The 25,074-nt window shown below is 43.5% G+C and overlaps 1 protein-coding gene across 1 annotated transcript in view; it reads right to left on the bottom strand.

Moving 5' to 3' along the window:
- LOC144484440 (T cell receptor alpha chain MC.7.G5-like) overlaps positions 1–22,352 on the bottom strand; it is a 28,586-nt gene extending 6,234 nt beyond the window's left edge. The window contains exons 1-5 of the mRNA XM_078202972.1: positions 22,310–22,352; positions 21,856–22,161; positions 21,036–21,071; positions 18,547–18,840; positions 18,170–18,220 (exon numbers count right to left, since the gene is read on the bottom strand). Of these exons, the coding sequence (XP_078059098.1) occupies positions 18,170–18,220; positions 18,547–18,840; positions 21,036–21,071; positions 21,856–22,161; positions 22,310–22,352 (730 nt within the window). The remainder of the gene's footprint in view (positions 1–18,169; positions 18,221–18,546; positions 18,841–21,035; positions 21,072–21,855; positions 22,162–22,309) is intronic.
- Positions 22,353–25,074: the final 2,722 nt, after the last annotated feature.

Genomic DNA, 25,074 nt, shown 5'->3' with positions numbered 1-25,074 from the left:
GAGGTAGATAAATTCCCGCGACCTGATGATGTGCATCGTTGGATATTGTGGGAGGCAAGGGAGGAATTTGCGGGACTCCGAGCAGAGATATTTGAATCATCGTTAGTCACAAGTGAGGTGCTGAAGATTGGAGGGTGGCAAATGTTGTGCCTTTGTTTAAAAAGGGCTGCAGGGAAAAGCCTGGGAACTATAGGCCAGTGAGCCTCACATCTATGGTGGGTAAGTTGTTGGAAGGTATTTTGAGAGACAGGATCTCCAGGCATTTGGAGATGCAAGGACTGGTTAGGGACAGTCGGCATGGCTTTGTGAGTGGAAAATCATGTGTCACAAATTTGATTGAGTTTTTGAAGGGATAGCCAAGAAGGTCAGTGCAGTTGATGTTGTCCACATGGAATTTAGCAAGGCCTGTGACAAGTTTCCACATGGTAGGTTGTTCGTAAGGTTAAATCTCACGGGATCCAGGGTGAGGAAGATAAATGGATACAAAATTGGCTTGACAGAAGCCAGAGGGTGGTTGTAGAGGTTGTTATTCAAACTGGAGGCCTGCGACCAGCGGTGTACCTCAGGGATCAGTGTTGGGCCAAGGTTATTTGTCATCTATAGTAATGATTTGGATGAAAATATAGGAGGCATGGTTGGTAAGTTTGCAGGTGACACCAAGATTTGTGGCATAGTGGACAGCGCGGAAGGTTATTTCGGATTGCAACGGGATCTTGATCAATTGGGCCAGTAGGCTAACGAATGGCCGATGGAGTTTAATTTAGACAAATGCGAGGTGAGGCATTTTGGTAGATTGAACCAGGGCAGGACTTACTCAGTTAATGGTAGGGCGTTGGGGAGACTTACAGAACAAAGAGATCTAGGGGTACAGGTTCATAGCTCCTTGAAAGTGGAGTCACAGGTGGACAGAGTGGTGAAGACGGCATTCAGCATGCTTGGTTTCATTGGTCAGAACATTGAATATTGGAGTTGGGACGTCTTGTTGAAGTTATACAAGACGTAAGGCCACACTTTGAATGATGTGTACAGTTCTGGTCACCCTATTATAGAAAGGATATTATTAAACTAGAAAGAGTGCAGAAAAGATTTTCTAGGATGCTAACGGGATTTGGTGGTTTGAATCATAGAAATCATAGAAACCCTACAGTGCAGAAGGAGGCCATTCGGCCCATCGAGTCTGCACCGACCACAATGCCACCCAGGCCCTACCTCTACATACTTTACCCACTAATCCCTCTAACCTACGCATCCCAGGACTCTAAGGAGCAATTTTTTTAACCTGGCCAATTAACCTAACCCACACATCTTTGGACTGTGGGAGGAAACCGGAGCACCCGGAGGAAACCCACGCAGACACGAGGAGAATGTGCAAACTCCACACAGACAGTGACCCGAGCCGGGAATCGAACCCAGAACCCTGGAGCTGTGCAGCAGCAGTGCTAACCACTGTGCTACCGTGCCGCCCTATTGAGTTATAAGGAGAGGCTGGATAGATTGGGACTTTTTTCCCTGGAGTGTAGAAGGCTGAGGGGTGATCTCATAGAGCTCTATAAAATAATGAGGGGCATAGATCAGCTAGATAGTCAATATCTTTTTCCAAAGGTAGGGGAATCTGAAACTAGAGGGCATAGGTTCAAGGTGAGAGGGGAGAGATACAAAAGTGTCCACAGGGGCATTTTGTTCACACAGCGGGTGGTGAGTGTCCGGAACAAGCCGCCAGAGGTAGTAGTAGAGGCAGGTACAATTTTGTCTTTTAAAAAGCATTTGGATAGTTACATGGGGGTAAGATGGATATAGAGGGATATGGGCCAAATGCAGGCAATTGGGGCTAGCTTAGGGCTTAAAAAATGGACGCCATGAAAAAGTTGGGCCAAAAGGCCTGTTTCCATGTTGTAAACCTCTATGATTCTATGACACTATGACACACACATGCATCTCGAGGCAGGCATACCGCCCCCGCCCCCCTACACGCACACATACACAGACACACACTGAGACATTGAGAGACACACACACCCAGAACCACACACAAAACACAGACAGACTGGATTTGGGGACCAAATAAAATATTTCCAACCTTGCTGATGAGCACAACTAATGGTGAGGAGGATACAAGGAGGACTTGAAGGGAATTGGGACAGGCTGAGTCAATGGGCAAGAACATGGCAGATGGAATAAAACTGAATATGTGTGAAGTTATCCATTCTGGCAGAAAAAAAGACATCAGAAAGGCAGAGTATTTCCTAAACAGTGCGAGATTGGACAGGGTTGTTGCCAGAGAGAGCTGGAGGTCCTTGTTCATGGGTCACGAAAAACTAGCATGTCGGCACAGCAAGACACGTGGAAGGCAAATGATACATATTTGTCTAATCAAATAGGAGCGCGAGAGAGCGTGTGTGTGTGTGTGTGTGTGTGTACCATGATCTGTCTGAAAGTTGGAGCATTATTTTTGGGCCAAATGGCCTACTCATGCTCCTTTGAGATTGAAATACATTTGCACGCCGCAGACACTCACACAGACAAGCATGGACGTACAGGCACACAGGCGTACACACACACGCACAAACACACACACACACACACAAATCGAGAGACACTCAAACTGAGGTATTGAGAGGCAGACATGCCCAGAAACAAACACAGAGATTGGAACACAAGCAGAAACTTGATGTGGGGACCAAATAAAATAATTCAAACCTTGTTGATGGCACAGACATAATGGAGAGGAGGATGCAATGGGGGCTTCAAGGAGATTTGGACAGGCTGAGTGAATGCGCAAAGACATGGCAGATGGGATAAAAAGTGACTAAGTATAAAGATTTCCACTATGGTTGGGGAAAAAGAAACAGAAATACAGAATATTTTCTATATGGTGCGAGGTTGAAAAGAGTTGACTTCCAGACAGACCTGGTCACTAAAAGCTAGCGTGCAGGTACAGCAAACAATGAGGAAGGCAAATGGTACGTTTGTGTGTCACCAAATATTAATGTGCGTGTGCGTGTGTGTGTGTGTGCTTGTGTACGTCTGTGTGAGTGTTTGTGTGTGTGCTTTTGTATGGGTGGGTACGTGTGTGTGTGCCATAATCAGTTTGAATGTTCGATCTTTATCGATGGGCCAAATGCCTGCTCTTATGTTGCTTCGAGGCTTGAATACTTAAATACGCCGCAGACACTTACACAGACAGGTATGGACATACAGACATGGAGGCGTACAAACACACACACATAAACACACACACACACTCAAACGCACATACACACACACATATACCTATACAGAATGATATGCAGTTTAGTTGTATTTATTAAGACAATGCGATAGAATGTGATAGAATGCTGAATATGCTAGTTTGCAAATGACACAAAAACAGCATTGTAATTAGCGTAGCTGGAAGCACCGATTTGCAAAGAAATATTAATAGTTTGTGAATGGATAAAACTAGTGGATGTTTTCAGTGCAGGGAAATGTAAGCTAGAATTGAATGTAAGATTTAGAATTGAAAATCAAAGAACCACGTTGTTTATAAATGTCTATATGCTAAGAGTAAGGATTGATCAACGAATGTCTTTATTCAAATTCTTTAGACAGGTGAAGAAGACAGAAAGCACAAACACTGAGAGAACGAAAAATATATTCGAAGCTTAGTATTCATGTTTGAATGTGAAGATCTGAGATCATGATTGAAATAAAGAGTCCGCAATCAGAACCGGCAACATTTATGTTCCGTTTTTCATAAAATTACAAGTCAGCATTTAAAAATTCCTTGAATAGAGCAGCAGGAGAAGAAATTTTACTCTGTAAGCAGTATGTATGTTGAGAGTACTCGATTAACAGTGTAAATGATGTTTAAATCTAAAACGCTGGAATTTAGTTAAGGAGTGACTTAATCATACCCAAAAGGAGAGGGTTGATAAACAGGAACAGTTGCTGCTGGTTGGGGAGTCCAAGATTTAATCAAACAGGATTTTAGACGATGTTTAATGTTTAAGACTTTCAGGAGCGAAACCAGGAAGCATTTTGCCTCACTTTCCTCCATTAAGACATTTCCTAAATCCAACCCTTTTTTGACGAAATCTAATATTGTGGGCAGTTTTGGTCTCCTTATCGAAGAAAGAATACACTTGCAATAAAAAGAGTGCAGAAAAAGTACACCAGAATGATTCTTGGAATGGCATGATTGTCCTTTTAGGGGAGATTGGGCGACTGCATCTGTATTCACTGGAGGTTCGAACAATGAAAGGCGGTGTCATTGAAATATACAGAATTCTAGCAGGCACGGACAGACTGGATGCAGGGATGGTGTTTCCTTTGGTGGGGTCTAGAACAAGGGGTCAAAGTTTCAGTGTACAGGGTTGGATATTTAGGTCTGAGATGAGGAAAAATGCCCTCACTCAGAGGCTGGTAAAACTGTAGTTATCTACCGCAGAAGTTTGTGGATGCGAAATCAGAGAATATATTTTAAATGGAAATATATCACTATACTCTTAAGGTGTCAAAAATTATGAGGAGAGGGCGAGTATGGTGTCGAGTTACAGGGTCAGCCACGGTCGTGTCGAATGGCAGAGCAGGGTCGAAGGGCCGAACGGTCTACTCCTGCTCTTATTTTCTAACTTTCTCTATATTTTATATGTCCGTGCGGGAAAGTGCTGGGTAATGCCACTGAATATTAATTATTTCATAAAGCCCACAAAACGAAATGAATCTAATTGATTTCTGGCTCTGTAACATGCTTATGATTGAAACTATCCTTAAATAGTCTTCATTCAACATTATGGGATGGTGGTAGCGAAGTGGCGATGTCATTGGATTAGCAACGCAGAAACCAAGGCTAATTCCCTGAAAGAAATGAATTCAATGCCCACCCCAGCACTTGATGTAATTTCAATTCAATTAATCGAAATCTAGCCTCTAGTAAAAACTATGGCAACCATCGTCGATTGCCGTTAAGAAAGCCTTGTCGTTCGATGGTTTGCATCTTATCATTGCAGCAAAATAAAATTGGACATGGTCTCAGACGAAAGATTACTTCAGATCCTATGCTTTTCGGGGTAATATATTAGCATGGATAGAGAATTGCCTAATCGATAGGAGACAGCGAGTTGGGAAAAGAGGAGTATTTTCAGGATGGAGTGCCACAGGGATCAATGCTCCGGACACAATTGTTTACAATATACATTAGTGACTTGGACGAGGGAAGTGAATGTGCTATTGCCAAAATGGCGGCTGAGAGTAGACGAGGTGCGTATGGTAGTAAATGTGCATTTAGTTCAACAATGTCCTTTGGAGAAGGAAATATGCCAGCTAGCGGGGGCGGCGTGGTAGGACAGTGGTTAGCTCTGCTACACAGCGCCAGGGACCCGGGTTCGATTCCCAAATTGGGCCACTGTCTGTCTGGAGTTTGCACGTTCTCCCCGTGTCTGCGTGGGTTTCCTCCGGTTGCTCCGGTTTCCTCCCACATTGTGGTTCTGGTTAAGGTGCACTGACCCGAACAAGCGCCGGACTGTGGCGATTAGGGGAATTTCACAGTAACTTAATTGCAGTGTTTAATGTAAGTTTTACTTGCGACTAATAAATAAACTTTGAACTTTGACTTTGGATTCAAGAAGCAATGTAGTGGGCCCTGAAATTGTCCAGTGGGAAATTAGGAATGCCCACATCCAAGGAATAAAAATAAAGTTTTTTTTAGTCCAATATGACATTACAAATATGACAATATGACATTGGATCTACAAAGGTTGGACACTGCAAGTTTAGGAGCAGCTGAACTGGATATTCAGCCGTGTAAGTTCATTATATCGGTGCAATGTCCTCAATTGCCTTCCCACATGATGCTGGCTCCCTGTCCATCACACAGCAGATAATGATATTAAGTAAGCTTATCCTTACTGGTCACGACCTTCACCGCTGAATGTGGATGTCTCAGTGTTGTAATTAGTAAATGTACAGGAACAATTTCCAAGACAGAAATTTTGCATTGCAGCAGTTGCATCATATTTACCTCACAGAGTACAGAAGAAAAACATTTAATTTGCATTATTTCGGGAGTGCTGTATACAAAGTTCACACGAAGTCAAGCCAAGAATGCACACATCGTTTTCGTATGAAGTGAAGTGTCACTGACTTGCAGAGATTACAGGACCATATAGGCAGGCTGGTCAGATAGGCAGAGCAGTGGCAAATGGAATTTAATCCTGAAAAGTGTGAGGTGATGCATTTTGCGAGGAGTAGCAAGGCACGGGAATGCATAATGAACCGGAGGATGCTAGAAAGTGCAGAGGACTAGAGGGACCTTGTCACGCAAGTCCAAAAATCATTTATGCCGTAATATATAAGGCGACAACCAAGTGCTGAAAAATGAAACTGGAATAGAGAGGGGCTAAATGGCTGGAGCAGGCACAATGGGCCGCAGGGCCTCTTCCTGTTCTGTAAAACTCAATGACTATGACTCTACTGTTCCTAAAGCAAGAGCTATGGGCCTAATGGTCTCCTCCATTGTTGTAGGATTCTAATAATCTGCTGTTTGTAAATTCTGACCCAGAGTTGTCAGAGGACATTTTAATTTTTCACTCCTTAACCCACACCACTTCCCATCCCCATCCCCCCCTCCCCACGCTCTCCCCGCCCCCCGCCCCCCCCCACCCCCTGGCTCTCCCAACCAATACAACAGCAGCTATTACAGGACGAAGATTCTTTACAGGTGTATTAGAATCGGACAATACTTTCTTAAACTATAACCAGACATAAATGCAGAGAATAGCTTCGCTTACTGGGTTCGACAGTGAGTTTTATTCCACTGCCAAAGATAAGCTTTCTGATTGCAAAGTGTGCATAGTGATACCAGATGGTACAAAATTGACATAACCCCATGAATAGCAATGTTAGGATTGTTTTTCATGACGAGGTTTTTGAAATTCGATTTGCTTCCACAGCCGGTTCATCTGCGTTGATGCAGGATGGCGGCAGGATCGAGAACCGGGGCTCATTGCCAAAGGATATGGGACTGACATGAGGAGAATTTCTTTTTCACCAAGTGAATGAAAATCCCGTGCAATTCACAATTACAAAGCAGTTGAAGCCAAAGCATTATGCTTCCAAGAAAGAATTAAATATGGCTCTTGGGCTAAAAGAATAAAAGGATATGAGGGGAAAGCAGGAACAGGCTATTGAGTTGGATGACCAACCTTGGTCATAATGAATGGTGGAGGAGGCTGGAAGGGCCGAATGGCTTACTCCTGCTCCAACTTCCTATGTTTCTATTTCCACTCTCCCATTAAACTTAAGTTCCTTTGCTCGAATGTTTCAAAAGCCCATGAGTGGCGGGATGATAATGCCACTGAAAAAGTATTACAGAGGTCACGACAACACATTTGGCTACGTGCGTATAAATCCCATCATGGCATCTGGTGGAACTTCAATTTGATTAATAAAATCTGGAGTTGAAATCTAGTCTCAGGAATGGGACCATGAAACAATTGTTGATTCTCTTCAGGACTCGACAGAATCACTAATGTCCTTCACGGAAGGAAATCTCACATGTCCTGTTCTACTTGTGACTCCAGACCAAGAGCAATGTAGTTGGCTCGCAACTGTCCGTCTAAAACTGAGAAAGTCACTCATTTCAAAGGGCAATTAGGGATGAATAACAAATGTTCGCCTTTCCAGTGACGCTCATAAGTGTAAATGCTAAAAAAGCATTCGAAAGAGGCATCAAAGGCACATCAGGGCACTTTCCATCCCTCAGGATTTTATTCTTTAAACAGCTATGAGAACCCTATTTCTGTTGGAATTATCCACCGAAGCCATCAGTTTGTCTATCAGTACAGTTGTTCTATCGTAACTGTAAGACCCACTATGTGTTTTTTGCCAGAGCGGCTAATAAAGCATTCTGGGCTTTATTGATCGAGGCATCGAGTACAAGAGCAAAGAACATAGAACATAGAACATTACAGCGCAGAACAGGCCCTTCGGCCCACGATGTTGCACCGACCAGTTAAAAAAAAACTGTGACCCTCCAACCTAAACCAATTTCTTTTCGTCCATGAACCTATCTACGGATCTCTTAAACGCCCCCAAACTAGGCGCATTTACAACTGATGCTGGCAGGGCATTCCAATCCCTCACCACCCTCTGGGTAAAGAACCTACCCCTGACATCGGTTCTATAACTACCCCCCCTCAATTTAAAGCCATGCCCCCTCGTGCTGGATTTCTCCATCAGAGGAAAAAGGCTATCACTATCCACCCTATCTAAACCTCTAATCATCTTATATGTTTCAATAAGATCCCCTCTTAGCCGCCGCCTTTCCAGCGAAAACAATCCCAAATCCCTCAGCCTCTCCTCATAGGATCTCCCCTCCATACCAGGCAACATCCTGGTAAACCTCCTCTGCACCCTCTCCAAAGCCTCCACATCCTTCCTGTAATGTGGGGACCAGAACTGCACACAGTACTCCAAGTGCGGCCGCACCAGAGTTGTGTACAGTTGCAACATAACGCTACGACTCCTAAATTCAATCCCCCTACCAATAAACGCCAAGACACCATATGCCTTCTTAACAACCTTATCTACTTGATTCCCAACTTTCAGGGATCTATGCACACATACACCTAGATCCCTCTGCTCCTCCACACTATTCAAAGTCCTCCCGTTAGCCCTATACTCAACACATCTGTTATTCCTACCAAAGTGAATTACCTCACACTTCTCCGCATTAAACTCCATCCGCCACCTCTCGGCCCAACTTTGCAACCTGTCTAAGTCTTCCTGCAAACTACGACACCCTTCCTCACTGTCTACCACACCACCGACTTTGGTGTCATCAGCAAATTTGCTAATCCACCCAACTATACCCTCATCCAGATCATTAATAAATATTACAAACAGCAGTGGCCCCAAAACAGATCCCTGAGGTACACCACTTGTAACCGCACTCCATGATGAATATTTACTATCAACCACCACCCTCTGTTTCCTATCCGCTAGCCAATTCCTGATCCAATTTCCTAGATCACCCCCAATCCCATACATCTGCATTTTCTGCAGAAGCCTACCATGGTGAACCTTATCAAACGCCTTACTAAAATCCATATATACCACGTCCACTGCCTTGCCCCCATCCACCTCCTTGGTCACTTTCTCAAAAAACTCAATAAGGTTAGTAAGGCACGACCTACCTGCCACAAAACCATGCTGACTATCACCTATCAATTCATTACTCTCCAAATAACTATAAATCCTATCCCTTATAATTTTTTCCAACATCTTGCCGACAACAGAAGTGAGACTCACCGGTCTATAATTCCCGGGGAAGTCTCTGTTCCCCTTCTTAAACAATGGGACAACATTCGCTAACCTCCAATCTTCTGGTACTATACCAGAGGCCAACGACGACCTGAAGATCAGAGGTTATGGTGAACTTATATAAGACATCCAATTAAACCTCAATTGGAATATTGTGAAAAGTTCTGGGAACCATACAATAGGAAGGATGGGAATGCGTTGGAGGGAGTGAAGTAAAGGTTGACAGGACGGTTGCCGGGATGAGCAACTTCAGTTTGAGAATAACTTGGAAATGTTATGAGAATATGAGTTATGAGGTATGAGAATAGGTTGGAAAGATTGGAACTGTTCCCTTGGAGGGAAGGTTAAAAGGAGATTTATTCGAGCTGTTCAAAATCACGAGGGGGCTGGTTACAGTAGAGAGGGAGGAGATGTTCCCTCTCGCAAAAGGATGGAGAACGAGAGGGCAGAGATTTAAAATGATTTCCAACAGAGGAAAAAGTGAAATGAGAAAATAACTTTTTTACAAACCGATTGGTTCTGTCATGCAATGCATTGCCTGGAAGTGGGAACAGCTGTTCCCCTTAGTTAACCGGTCAATAACGAGGGATATAATTTTAAGATGAGTAGCAGGACGTTTAGGCGGGATCTGAGGATTTGAGAAATTTGTTTTTGACCCTGAGTGTGGTGGATGTCTAGAATGCACTGCCTGGGAGGGTAACAGAGGCGAGGAAACTCTCAATATTTAAGCAGTAGGTGGATGAACAGTTCAAATGTTGTAACATTCAAGGTTATGGGCCAAGTGCCAGAAAGTGGGATTAGTGTAGATTTTGTGTCGTTTTATTGGTGGAGATTCGACGGGCTGAAGGGCCCCATCTCTGCTGTAAGAGATTTGATTTTGGAGTTTAAACAGAACAATGATGCTTGCTCGTCTCCCCCCTTTCTTTTGGGTTAACTCTCTGGATGGAATCTTCCTATCCCGTTAACAGGACACAATTCTGCTTCTCAGTTCAATACCATAATACTAGGGCCCTCTAATGCCTGGGTAAGCTTAGCTTGATCAAAACTGACTCAAAACCGTGCAATCTCTTCGTCTGCATGCCACATATTATATTGGCACTCTGCCTAACTTGACTAGAACACTTACAACAGAAAACTAGATCACAGAGGAGATGTGGAATGAAAGAAAAAGAAACACTGACTTCACACTCACTTGGTACAACTGTCACCTGGGTGCCGCTGCCGAACGTTAGCTTATCGTAGCACAGTAACAATTGCTCAGACAGAAACCTTCTATTGAGATAGCTGTTTCAGATTTCAGGCAGTTCACGGCAAAGGCAAAGCTGGAATAGTCACTGATTCGCTGCAGGTAACAGATATTGCATATCTTCCCCTTCGCACCATCAAAGGCTAAATTGGCCGAATACCCTCCTTGGATGCTCTAAGATTCTATCAACGTGAAGAATTTCTGAGCCAAGGTAGCCACTAGTCAAAGATAGCATCCACATCCTCCCCTGCAACAAATATATTTAGCCTCTGAACATAGGTTAGGAAACATAGGAACAAGGGAAGGCTATTCAGCCCTTAGCGCCTGCTGTGCCAATCTCTGAAATGCCTTAACAGAAATTTGCAACATGGCCTAGCCAGTGACGCCTCAACCCCTGGCAGAAAAGAAATACGATTCAAATGATAGTATTTAATTTGTTAACTAAGCTTTCCCTCCTTACAGATGCTGCCTGACCTGCTGGGGGTTTTCCCAACATTATCTGTTCTTATTGTCATAATCCTGTTAGATTTCGAAGAGGTAAGTCAGTTGAGTCTGAAAGATGCGTTTACGTTTAGTTGAATCAACTCGGGCTCATTTTCCAAAAGGGAGAGATTTTGTATTCATTCATGGGACATGGGCAACGGGTGGCTGACCAGCATTTATTATTCATTCCCAATTGCCCTTGAGAGTCAACCAAATTGCATATGTAGGCCAGGTCAGATCAGGATGGCAGATTTCTTTCTCTAAAGGACATTACTCAACCAGGTGGGTTTTTCCAACAATGGCTTTCTTTGTCGACAGTAGATTCTTAATTGCAGATTATTGAATTCAAATTCCACCATCTGCCATGGCGAGATTTGAACGCGGGTCGCCAGAAAACTATTGAGTTCCTGGATTAATAATCTAGCGATAATACCACTAGGCCACTGCCGCGACCCAGTTCCACCACCTCACAATAATGCAAGGTCACCCAATGAAACGAATATGCCAGGTGGTTGGGAACTTATGTAAGGAGTCAGGGAAGGAGGGAACAAGGACAAAACATGATGTAGAAAAGGAAATAAGAAAAATGATAGGCAGAGAAACCAAGGACAAAATTCAAAAAGGGCTATAGAGAAAAGTACTGGGAGCGAGGCAATCAATGTTAAAAAGATAAGCTTAAAGGCTCTGTGCCTTAATGCGCGGAGTATTTGCAATAAAGGGAATGAACTAATCTTGCAGATAGATGTAAACGGGTATGCTATAATTGGAATTATGGAGACATGGCTGCAGGGTTCCCAGGGATGAGAACTGAATGTCCCAGGGTATTCAGTAGTTAGGAAGGACAGGCATAAAGGAAAAAGTGGTGGAGTGGCACTGCTGGCTAAAGAGGAAATTAACACAATAGTGAGAAAGGATATTAGCTCTGATATTGTGGCATCTGTGCGGGTAGAGTTGAGAGATACCAATGGGGCAGAAAACATCAGTGGGTGTCATATATAGACCCCGAAACTGCAGTGGTGATGTTGGAAATGGCATTAAACACGAAATTAGAGATCAATGGTGATTTTAATCTGCACATTGATTGAGCAACTCAAATTAACCACAATTAGAGGACGAATTTCTGGAGTGGATACGGGATGGTTTCCCTGACCAATATGTGAAGGAACCAACTAGGGAGCAGGCCACCTTAGACTGGGTGCTGTGTAGTGACAAGGTAATAATTGCCAATTATTAGCTGTGCGAGACCCCTTGGGGATGAGTGATCATAGCATGAGAGAATTTTTTATCAGGATGGAGAGTGAAGTAGTTGACTCAGAGACTACAATGCTGAATCTTAATGAAGGAAACTATGAGGATATGAGGCGTGATTTGGCCTTCATAGATTGGGGAGACATATTTAAAGGGATGACAATGGATAGGCAACGTGAAACATTCAAGGAACGCATGGGGGAACTGTAGCAACTGTTTATCCCTGTCTGGCACAAAAGCAAAATCAGTAAGAGCGTCAATCCATGGCTTACAAAGGAAATTAGAGATAGTATCCGATCAAAGGAAGAAGCATACAGATTGGCCAAGAACAACAATAAGACTAAGGATTGGGAGCAGTTTAGAATTCAGCAAAGTACGAAGGGATTGATTAACAAGGGGAAAATGCAGTCCGAAAGTAAACTTGCAGGGAACATAAAGACTGACACTAATACTTTCTAAATGTAGATCCCCTACAGACAGAGATGGGGGAATGTATAATAGGGGACAAGGAAATGACTGACCAGCTGAATACATACTTTGGTTCTCTCTTCACAAATGAGGACACAAATCAGATACCAGAAATGTTGGAGAATGCAATATTGAGTAAGAGGGAAGAACTGAGGGAAATCAACATGAGTAGAGAAATGTTGCTGGGAAAATTGATGGGATTGAATGTGGATAAATCCCCAGGGGTTGATAATCTACATCCCAGAGTACTTGAGGAAGTGGCTCTAGAAATAATGGATGCATTGGTGGTAATCTTCCAGGATTCTATAGACTCTGGAAGAGTCCCTGCAGATTGGAGAGTAGCTAATGTTATTCCAATATTCAGAAAGGGTTGTAGAGAGAAAACAGGGAATTATAGACCAGTAAGCCTCACATCGGTAGTGGGGAAAATTCTCGAATCCATTATCAAGTACTTATAGCGGAGTACTTTGAAAGCAGTGGCAGGATCAGACAGAATCAGCATGGATTTATGAAGGGGAAATCATGCTTGAGAAATCTGTTGGAATTCTTTGAAGATGTAACGAGTAGGGTTGACAAGGGGGAGCCAGTCGATGTGGTATATTTGGACTTTAAGAAATCGTTTGGCAAAGTCCCGCATAAGAGATTATCGGGCATATTTAAAGTGCATGGAATTGGGGAACTGTATTTAGATGGACAGAAAATTGGTTGGCAGAGAGGAAATAAAGAGTAGGAATTAATTTGCCATTTTTAAATTGGCAGGCAGTATCTTGTGGAGTGCCACAGGGATCGGTGCTGGGACCCCAGCTATTCACAATATGTATTAATGATTTGGACGAGGGAACAAAATGTAACATCTCAAAGTTTGCAGATGATACCAAGTTGGCTGGGAGGGTGAACTGTGACGAGGATGCAGAGATCCTTCAGCCTGATCTGGACAGGCTGGGTGAGTTGTCAAATCAGTGGTAGATGCAGTATAATTTGGATAAGTGTGAGTTTATTCACTTTGGAAACAAAAACAAGAAGGCAGATTACTACCTGAATGGCTCTAAATTGGGGGAGGAGAGTTTGCATCGAGACCTGGGTGTCCTTATTCAACAGTCGCTGAAGTTAAGCATGCAGGTGCAGCAGGCAGTAAAGAAGGCAAATGGTATGCTGGCCTTCATTGCGAGTGGTTTTGAGTACAGGAGCAGGGATGTGTCATTGCAATTATAGAGGGACTTGGTGAGGCCGCACCTAGAATATTGTGTGCAGTTTTGGTCTCCTTTTCTGAGGAAGGATGTCTTTGCTCTCGAGGTACTGCAGCGAAACTTTACCAGGCTGATTCCGGGGATGATGGAGCTGATGTACGAGGAGAGATTGACTAGGTTAGGACTGTTTTCGCTGGACTTCAGACGAATGAGGGGGGAATCTTATGGAGACTTACAAAATTCCGATAGGACGAGACAGCATAGATGCAGGGCGGATGTTCCTGATGATGAGGGAGTCCAGAATCAGGGGTCACAGTCTGAGGATTCGTGGTGGACCATTTAGGACGGAGGTGAGGAGACATTTCTTCACCCAAGGAGTGCTAGCTTGTGGAATTCATTACCCCAGGAAGTAGTAGATGCCAAAACATTGAATGTACTCAAGAGGCAGCTAGATATAGCACTTGGGGCGAATGGGATCAAAAGTTATGGGGAAAAAGCAGGATTAGGTTACTGAGTTGGACGATCAGCCGTGATCGTAATGAAGGGCAGAGTAGGCTCGAAGGGCCGAATGGCCTCCTCCTGCTACGATCTTCTACGTTTTTATGTTTCTATGAGGCACCCATCAATGCCTGTCACATTGCTGAGGCCTAAAGATTGGCCTGCCACCTGCAGCATGTCTAAATAAGCATTGAGACCTGAGCTAGCTGTCTCCCTATCTTCTTGAAGCTCATCTTACAGGCAGAATGCGTTCAATTGTATTCCATGTAATACTTTGTATCGTTGTCTACTTGCTATTTGTCAGACACCATATAGCGAAAACATAATCTGCATGAAACAAAATGAATGTAACTTCCAATCGTACTCATTTGGCACAACAGTTAACTGGGTGCCTCTGCCAAATATGAGCTTCACTGTATCATCATAATGCACAGTACAAAGAGCACAGACATAAACCTTCCATTGGAGTGAAGATGCAGCTGTCATTTAGCGCATGATGAATCACACTCATTAATTCGAGGGCAGAGCAATATATACAAAGTTCACATTAGGAAGAGCCCTTGAGACCCTTGAAGGAAACTTCAGCTACTTAAATTCTAACCAGATCCAAACTGAAAATTTTAAATGTCTTATTCGGTTGAATAGTGAATGCGTTGCTCTGCCAAAGATAAGTTTTAAAGTTTTGGTGCTAGAACATCTGTACACAATGTGACAAAAAATTAAACCGAACCAGATGAGCCGAAATATAAGATTTATTTACATTTTATTTCTCCTGAGTTTGAGTTTTGAGTTCAATTTCAGCTTCTGCTGACTTCAATAGCCAGGGCAGGTTATATCTTGAAAGAAAAATATTTCCCCATCCACCAATTTAAATGCAATTCCCTCTTCCAGCCTGTTAGCTCCATATGACATATATTTCTATCCACTTTACAAATGGGAATTTAATTCTCAGTAAATATTGTTCAGATTTTCTGCGTCCGCAGTGCTTCACTTTTTGTGAGGGTGCTTATTGGGTTCCACAGTGACTTTGGTTCCAGTGCCAAGGTTCAGCCTTTCATCGGCGGGGGTGACACTGTCGTTCCAGATACTAAACAAATCGGTTACTCTCTTGGGAACAGTAATGACAGAGGTCTTGCTTGATGTTTTAACTATAGATTAGGATTCAAGTTGCAAGAGGAAAATGCAACTGCAACTCTCCCTGAAACCACTCCCCAACGAACTCCAATTATATTTGATTTTCTCTATTTCACAAAAGCACAACACACAGCTAGAGGTTTAACGTTCCTTCCATGCAGCGTTTCATTAACTTCTCTCAACTCTCTTGCCATGTTAGTCCCCCCAGAATGCGTCATCTCACATTTTCAGAGTTAAATTTCAATTTTCCACTGCTCTGCCCATTTGATCAATCCCTCTGTATCGTACTGCAATTGAAAGCTTTCCTCCTCACTATTTACCACACCACCACTTGTTGTGTTATCTGTGAATTTACTAATTATATCCCGTGGATCGCTATCTCTCTACTTAACTGTCTAATGATACGTTGATCTACTTAACAACGTATTATTAAATTGAATTAATTAATTATTTTCGCTCTTTGTCACCATTTGTTGGACACGGGTTCAGCAGAAAGGTCCATCGAAGGATGCCGAGAAATCAGCTGGCGCTTACTTGGCGCAACAATCAATTGGATTCCGCTGCCAAAGGTGAGTTTCTAACTACCGTCATAGTAATAAGCGCCGTGACACATTGCCAGCAGAAAGCTATCAATGCATAAGGTCATTCAGTTTCTGGCTAATACACATAGCAAGGAAACTGGAACATTGCCTAATGGGCGGGGTGCCTTGAAAGCTGCCATGGTGTGCGAAGAGTTCATCTTAAAATTGATTTACCACCAACAGAGGAACAATGAATCTTATACGATTGTATAACACGAAGGACATCTAACCCCAAATTCCCTTACTGCACCCAGTGGTGCACAAAGGCAGAATTAATCTGCTTCCAGAGCTAGCTATTTTTGGAACAGTTCGCTATACTGTTGCCAGGGGCTTAGAGATTTAGGAAGCCACGCTCCATATCAAACGTGGCTGAGCAGGAATCGCTCCCACTCTTACCACCAGTGTTGGGCCGCGTTATGAACTCAGCTTCCTTGGCCATCAAGTACATTGATTAGAACTCGAACCCGACGTTTCTGGCTCAGAGGCAGAGACTTTAACACACTACGCCACAAGACCTCCTCAAATTATTAATGGCCATTATATTACCCCTCCTCCCCAAAAGTCGATACTGATTGAAAAAAAAACACGATATCGTAACTTATATATTCGAACTGTAACTTTCAATTATCCCCCTACTGTAAATAGATCAGGATGGAAAATAGTTGAGGACTTACTGGGCTTCACAGTGAGTTTTGTCCCTTTGCCCAAGACAAGCTTCTCAGTTTCGTAGATAGAACAGTGATAACGGCTACCACAAAACATAGAACCAGCCACATGAACACAGGGCTAGCTTACATTCAGTTTAAGTTAATGTTACTCGTCTTAATTAGCTTCTCTCCCGAACGAAATGTAACAGTTTCCTCCTTCCCGCTCCCTCACACTTAGTTACTACGTTTTTCACAATTTTAAAAGGCACATTATTGGATCAATAAATCGACTGTGCTTCATATTTTCCATCTCCCCTGATAACTCTCCCTGAGCAGAAGTAGGCTATTCGGTTCACCATTCAATGAGATCATGGCTGATCTGATGTGATAATCCTCAACTCCATTTTCCCACCGTATGCCCATAACCCTCAAATTCCTTGTGGATTTAAAACCTGTCTATCCCAGGACTGAACATTATTAACGACAGCCCTCTGCGGTAAAGATGTCCACAGATTAGGAACCATCCGAAAGAAGAAATTCTTCATCATCTCTTTCTTTAAATGGACAACCCCTTACTCTAGGATTATGCCTCTGGTCCTTGACTCTCCCACCAGGGAATAAAATAGAAGTCTACAGCACATCAAAGGTCCTGCGGCCCATCGTGTCTGCCCCACCAAAGGTAAACCAGCTGACTTTTCTAATCCTATTTTCCAGCACTTGGCCCATTGCCGTTTGTGATATGGCATTTCAAGTGCATATCCAAATACACCTTAAATGTTGTGTGGGTTTCTGTCAACACCAGCCTTTCAGGCACTGAGTCCCAGGCTCCTATCGCCCTTTGGGGGAAAAGTTCTCTTCACATTCTCTCTAACTCTCCTACCCCGCACTTTAACTCAATGCATCGCCCCCAAAAAGCACTGCTCATTGATCCCTCTATTATGGGGATAGGTGTCTTCCTGTCTACTCTATCTCTGTCCCTCATTAGGCTGAAGCAACTTTTACAGTACTGTCTATCTCTATGGCTCTATGACTCTATCGGGCTGTTCCTCTTTTAACTATCTATCAATGTATCATTTAATTGCATTACACACAATCATTTCAGCAATACATCTCCTTGCCAGCTACCCAAGTGGGTTTTCATGATAAAGGCCAGTTAAATGTTTTAAGGAAACAATCCTGAATTGTGGAAACAATAAAGTTCTCATTGCTCTATCTCAATGCCCAGTGAAGCTGCTCTTTGGATTCCCAATGAGAACTGCTCACCCGTTCCATACAACAACAGTGATAATTGAAATAACACAGCGATTGTATGTCTCAATGAAGTCATGGAGGGAAAGTAACATGTTGAGTAATCATTATCCAGGATTAGTTACTTACTGGGTTTCACAATCAGCCTGCTTCCATTGCCAAAGATGAGCTTTCTAGTCTCTCCATGTTACACACCGTTTGATTCCATAACAAGATCCATTGTGGTCTCGTCCACCTTTCTCTGTCCTTCTGCCGTGTAAGAAGTTTAACAACACCAGGCTAAAGTCCAACAGGTTTATTTGGTAGCAAAAGCCACACAACTTCTGCCGTGTCCCAGTGGGGGTGGGTCAGTAATGGTGTACGCTCGGTGGGGATGGAAGGCGGTGGTGGGGAGTGGTGTTGGGAGGGTGCTATTGAGAGAGTTTGGTTTTCTCCCGTGGTGCTGGGAGGTTATTGTACGGGCATTAAGAGAGATTCAACTACTGTGGTCCCAGATGTGCTCCGACTCAGTGCACAGTAATACACAGCGGAATCGCTCAGTTCCAGTTTGGAGATCTTTAACCAGCTGATTTTCTCGGCAGAATCGATAGAAGCAGAAATTCTCCCCCCGGCAGCATTTTCTTTATTCTCCCCTCCTGAGGTGTGTGTCTGAAGCAGGTATTTCAGAGCCTGCCCTGGGGGCTGACTGTACCAGTGTACTGTGTACTGACAGAACCCTGAATATTCACAGCTTAATGTAACCGTGTCATCGGCAGCAGAGGTTTGGAGAGGCGGATTCTTAGACACCAGGGAACTAGAATCTGGAGGATAAAAAAAGAAACAGCGTTTTCTTCTGTGGTTCAGTCACTGTTTACCAGGGGAATGTGTCAATTGCGGGAGTAGCTCAGTTTTATCCGGTGTTATTATTATTTTAAATCTGATGGAATTGTATTCACTGTTATTATTATTGTAAACCAGTGGAAAATGAGGTTTTCTTTACACAACAAGATGCAACGGTCTGGAATGCAATGTCAGAATGATGGTGAGAGCTGAATCAACAGTGACAAACACACGGGAATAGTCAAGCGCCGGAACAGGAATAAAATAGGGTTATGGGGAAAATTCATGACTGAGGGGAAGAACTGGATTTCACTTATAAAGGGCTGCATCTACTCGAGGGGCCGAATGTCACCCTTTTGCACTCTATGATTCAATGGTGTATGTTATATTTCACTTTCTATTTCCCTTCCTAAGAGACAAACACGAGGGAATATTTTATTATCAGTGAGGCAATCCGTTCCAAGTGACTACCCAGCTGCGCTACGTCGAAGCGCACAGCAAGATCCAACAGGGAATGACTGTGATTCATCAGCTCCAATGGGGATGGAATGATGTTGAACATCGGTGCTCAAATGTCATTCCTTTATATCTGTTTAACACTTCCCGGGAATCTCTGTTTGTTCATCTATTTGGTTTTCTTCTGCTATCTAACTATCAGGAACATCTTTTCTCCTTTTCTCTTTACTTGGAAATATTTACAGTCAGTTTTATTTTGTTTCAACATTTATTTTGCGCTGTTTGGGTTCGTTGCAATCGTGGAAAGTTCTCCCAAAGTCTCTCAGTTGTCAGTTGGGTTTATGCTGTTCAGTTTCTGCAGTGGTTTTACAGTTACTCACTGGGAACTGCCTCTTCTGGCTCTCTGACAATTTCAATTCTTTTTTTGCTCTTTAACTGATTCTCTTCTGCTCTCTCTGGGCGGAATTTTCTCTAAGTTTTACATTGTATAGAAACTGCAGAAGAGGAACAGGCAATTCGGTCTAACTCACTGATGTCTGCATAGAAACACCCGACCAGCCTCACCCGTCAGAAATCAAATTGATAATTTCAATCCAGCTCACTCTGTCGGTCTATTCTGTTCTCCTTTCAGTATTTTCGAGTCTTCCCATAAATGTACCACTCGCCTCTGCTCCAAACATTCAATGTGACAGCGAGATCCACATTCTGGCTCTCCCTGTTTGAATTTATTCGAATTTATGTATTTATTTTCTTCTGTAAATGACAACTGTCAGGAAACAAAGATAGTTTAACTAATCTCTTCAGTGTTTTTGGACATTAGAAATAAAGTATAGGTTTAAGTCAGTTTAGTTTAATATTTCAGTATAAAAATGGTAAAACTCCAGTTATATTCATTTCGAACAAAAGTGTTTTCATGTGTGGGGGATTTGGTTTCATTTTAAATTATGCCTCTTTTGACGGTGGAAAATGAGGAAAGTGATTGGTTCTATGGAGGATGTTTAGAGGAATGTCAGGTACAATTTCACTAATTTCAGTAACTGATTTCTCTATTGAAAAATTCAATCTAGAACTAACCAGGGTCTCTAATGTCTGAAGTCTGTTGTCTCTTTTATTCTATTTGTCTCCCGGGACAGCTATTGGATGAACTGTTGCGGTTAAATGAACTGTCCGCAGTGGCACTGATCTCATTCAACCGGAAGCTTCTTCACATTACACGGCAGGGACTGCAGTCTACTGCCCAGGATAGAGCTCTGCGATCCCAGTGCCGGGCTGTTCGAGACAGGCAGATCTCCCTCCGTCACAATTAACACCGAAGGTGGATTCCAGAGTGCCGATAATTTGTTATAAACTATCAGGATTGTGAAAGCCCTTGATATGGATGTTAACCCCAATGTGCCCGTTAAACTAATAATGACCCAAATACTGTTAAACCTCACATCACAGCCCATCCACCCCCACCCCTCCACTTCCATCCCCACAACCACCACTATCCCTACAGCGCTGACCGCCTTCTGCATCAGGTCTCACACTCGCTTTCCCCAGGGCTGACCTGGATCGACTCCTAAATCACGTCCTGCCCCCAAATCGAAATCTGTAACGGATTTGTAAACAGATCCTTATCCGTAACAATTGGACTGAAACGATCCCGATCACGATAATAAAATGACGGTGAACGTTAAACGAGACATTTTGTAACACGGCGGGGTTTGGAGTCACTTACCGGCTGTGACAGTCACCACCGTCCCTGATCCATCGGCTTCATACCAGTAGTACACACTGATACCGATCTCAGTCTCCCCGTACAAGAACTACCGATTACTCAACTTGACGGGAAATCATCACAGTCATTTGGAAGTTCCCATTATTCGGGGGATTTAAATCAATAAATATTATTCAATGTTTTGAAGTCTCTGTCAGTTCAAACTGTTCTTTTTGAGGCCCCGCGTTCTCAGTAAATATCCCCAGGTAGGAGATAGTCGCTTCATATTAACTGAGAAAAATATCAAAGAAAGATGTGAGTGATGGAAAGTGCAATGTAATTAATCCAGATTGCAGCGCTCATAACATCAACCCATAATTCTCTCTCTGGGCCCTACAAATGTATAAGGTAATTGTGCACAGGTATTTGCTCAGCTCCTTTTCACTGTGACTCCCCCAATCATTTACACAGTGTTATAATTCAGCATCAAAACCCCATATACTGTGTGAGATGTAGGGACATTAATTAAACAGCGGGGACTGCGGTTCCCAGTTCCAGCTGAGAGACGATGATCCCATCTTTTGTTTGGGTTTGTAAGGTGGGATCAGTCATTTCCATTCTTCGTTCATCAACGCCAATCCCGGAAAGATATCAGCTTCCGCACACACTTCATGTTTATAACACTCAGAATGTTAACGGTAATAATCAAATTCTCATTATAAACTTGACTGTGGGATTGACGGTGTGCGATGGAACTGTGCGGGTGTCAGGGAAGATTAACTCCGCTTTTTCATTTGTTTATGTGAAAATCTTCAGTGAGAGTTTTAGTATGGCGGGAAGCCAAGACCCATCACTGTGTTGCCGCCTTTGTAATGAGCTTTACAGTAATAGGTGGCGGCGTCTTCAACTCTCACATCCCGAATTTCCAACGAAAATGTCTTTGTTGCTTTATTCACCGACACAACAAATCTCCCTCCGTCGGAGACCCGCTCCCGCTTTGTCCCAGCCTGTATTTGTCTGAAGAATTCCGCCCTCTCCAAAGCACGAGCAAAGAATCCACCATAGAAAACACAGGTGATGGTGAGGGACTGACATTCCTTTCTGGTCACCGCTGCCGGGCTCTGTTCCACTGACTGACTGAAAGATCCTGGAAATGAAACACAGAGAGTTTAAAGGCCCATCAGAGCTGAACCACACAACGGGGCTAAAACTCCAGACAATGTCTGTAATTGGGATGGACTGGGGCAGCTTTCTATTCAATCCACACAATGTAGTTTAGTGTGATCAGTACTCACGGGGTAAACAGACACACAGGCTGAAAACAAGAAGGATTCCCATCGCTCTGCTGCCCGGAGCTGATGGTTTATATGACGGGGAGCTGGAGACTGCAGAGCTGGACTGCTCTGGGACACTGGATCTCAGAGCTGAACTGAAAGACATCAGGCCCGAACGTCGTCAATTTAGGCCACGCCCATTGCTTAAAATAAATCTCGAAAATCTAAAGGTGGCGGAAAGCAATGAACATTCAGTCGAGGTTCCATAGTTATCGCTGCCTCGGAGCTCCCGACCCGAGAATCTCGTCCCGCGCCCCCTCTGGCTGTTGCCACCCAGAGTTTGGGAATGTCCCTCTTTGTCAAAAGCAAGTAAGATTCTTATTCTTTTTTTTTCAGTGTCCAAGTGCAGAGATGGCAGTTAGGGCCGTGATATGTTCCTCCTGCCAGATGTGGGAGATCAGGGAAATTTCTCGTGTCCCTGCGTCTATGTCTGCTGGAAGTGTGACCAGCTGCAGCTCCTCACAAACCGCATGGTTCGGTTGGAGCAGAAGCTGGAAACACTCTCACGGGATCCAGGTTGAGGTTGCTAAATGGATACAAAATTGGCTTGATGACAGAAGATAGAGGGTGGTTGTAGAGGGTTGTCTTTCAAACTGGAGGCCTGTGACCAGCGGGGTGCCTCAGGGATCGGTGCTGGGTCCACTGTTATTTGTCATTTATATTAATGATTTGGATGAGAATTTAGGAGGGGTGGTTAGTAAGTTTGCAGATGACACCAAGATTGGTGGCATAGTGGAAAGTGAAGAAGGTTATCAAGGATTGCAATGGGATCTTAATCAATTGGGCCAGTGGGCTGGTGAATGGAAGATGGAGTTTTATTTAGATGAATGCGAAGTGATCCATTTTCGTCGATCGAACCAGAACAGGACTTACTCATTTAATGGGAGGGTGTTATGGAGAGTTATAGAACAAAAAGATCTAAGGTTACAGGTTCATAGCTCCTTGAAAGTGGAGTCTCAGGTGGACAGAGTGGTGAAGAAGGCATTCGGCATGCTTGGTTTCATCGGTCAGAACATTGAATACAGGAGTTGGGACGTCTTGTTGAAGTTCTACAAGACATTGGTAAGACCACATTTGGAATACTGTTTACAGTTCTTGTCAACCTATTATGGAAAGGATATTATTAAACTAGAAAGAGTGCAGAAAAGATTTACTAGGATGCTACCAGGACTTGATGGTTTGAGATTAGGGTGCTGGGGAGTAGGTACAGAGGAGATGTTCGGGGTACGTTTTTCACTCAGAGGGTGGTGGGTGCGTGGAATCGGCTGCCGGTAGTGGTGGTGGAGGCGGATTCGATAGGTTCTTTTAAGACACCTTTGGATAAGTTCATGGAAGTTGGTAAGATGGAGGGTTATAGGTAAGCCTAGTAGGTAGGGACATGTTTGGCGCAACTTGTAGGCCGAAGGGCCTGTTTGTGCTGTAGCTTTTCTATCATCCATTTTTATTTTAAATGTTCACACACACACAATCCAAGACCAACTCACATACCCAAACATACACACACGCACATTCAGACAAACACACAAGTTCTGAAACAAGCAGACACAAGCAAACTCGCAAACACATACACACACACACAGCCAAATGCACCCCTGAAAAACACACACGCACACACACACACACACACACACACAAACAGTCACGAGCACACACACACACACACACACACACAGACAAACAAACAGTCACGAGCACGCACACACACAGGATCTCAGAAAAACCGATACAGGCAAACTCGCACGCATAGGCACATACATGGATATACACGCTCAGACACACACAGACACACACATACTTTCTCTCTCTTTCTGACACACAGACAGGCTGTCAGACAAGCACACACACACATACAGCCAACCACACAGACACAAACACACACACGCATTCAGACAAGTCCAGACAAACACACACGCAAACACATAGTCAGGCAAATACAGGCACACATTTCGCAGACGAACAGACACAGGAAATCTTGCAAACACACAGACACACAGTCTCAGAAAAACACAGGCATACACATGCACTCACAGACAAACACACAGTCATAAGCACACACTCAGACATACACACACAAGCAAACTCGTGAACATAGACATATAGAGAGAAAAACTCAGACAAACACACAAAGAAAACATATGCTCTCAGACATGCATGCACACACACACACACACACACACACGCTGACAAACATACAGAAACAGACCCACACACAGATGTCCTATCAAACGAACACGCATATGCATACAAATTCACTCTGATGCAAGCACACAGATAAGCACAAACTCTCAGACAAAACACACACATTTAGACACAAGTCTCAGTCAACCACTCAGACATATATACAATCACAGAAAAACACACACGCACAAACACACACACAAACACTCAGGCAAACACAGTCACGCACACAGCAATACATGCACACAGTCAAACATGGGCACACACATGATCTCAGTCAAACAACATAGGCAAACTCGCAAACTCACAGACACACACTTTCAGCATAACACACACACATATATACACACATGACCAGACAAGCAAACATACACAGGCACACATCCACACACACACAGCCTCAGGCAAAACAGTCACACGATTGCAGACAAATAGACACAAGCAAAGTCGCACACATGGACACATACACATAAACACTCAGACAACAAACACAGACACACACCCTCAGATAAACACAGAGACAAACCAAAAAAATCAAGATGGCGTCG

Source organism: Mustelus asterias, unplaced genomic scaffold (assembly GCF_964213995.1).
Source record: "Mustelus asterias unplaced genomic scaffold, sMusAst1.hap1.1 HAP1_SCAFFOLD_107, whole genome shotgun sequence".
NCBI lineage: Eukaryota > Metazoa > Chordata > Chondrichthyes > Carcharhiniformes > Triakidae > Mustelus > Mustelus asterias.
This window is presented reverse-complemented; position numbering and strand designations above follow the sequence as displayed.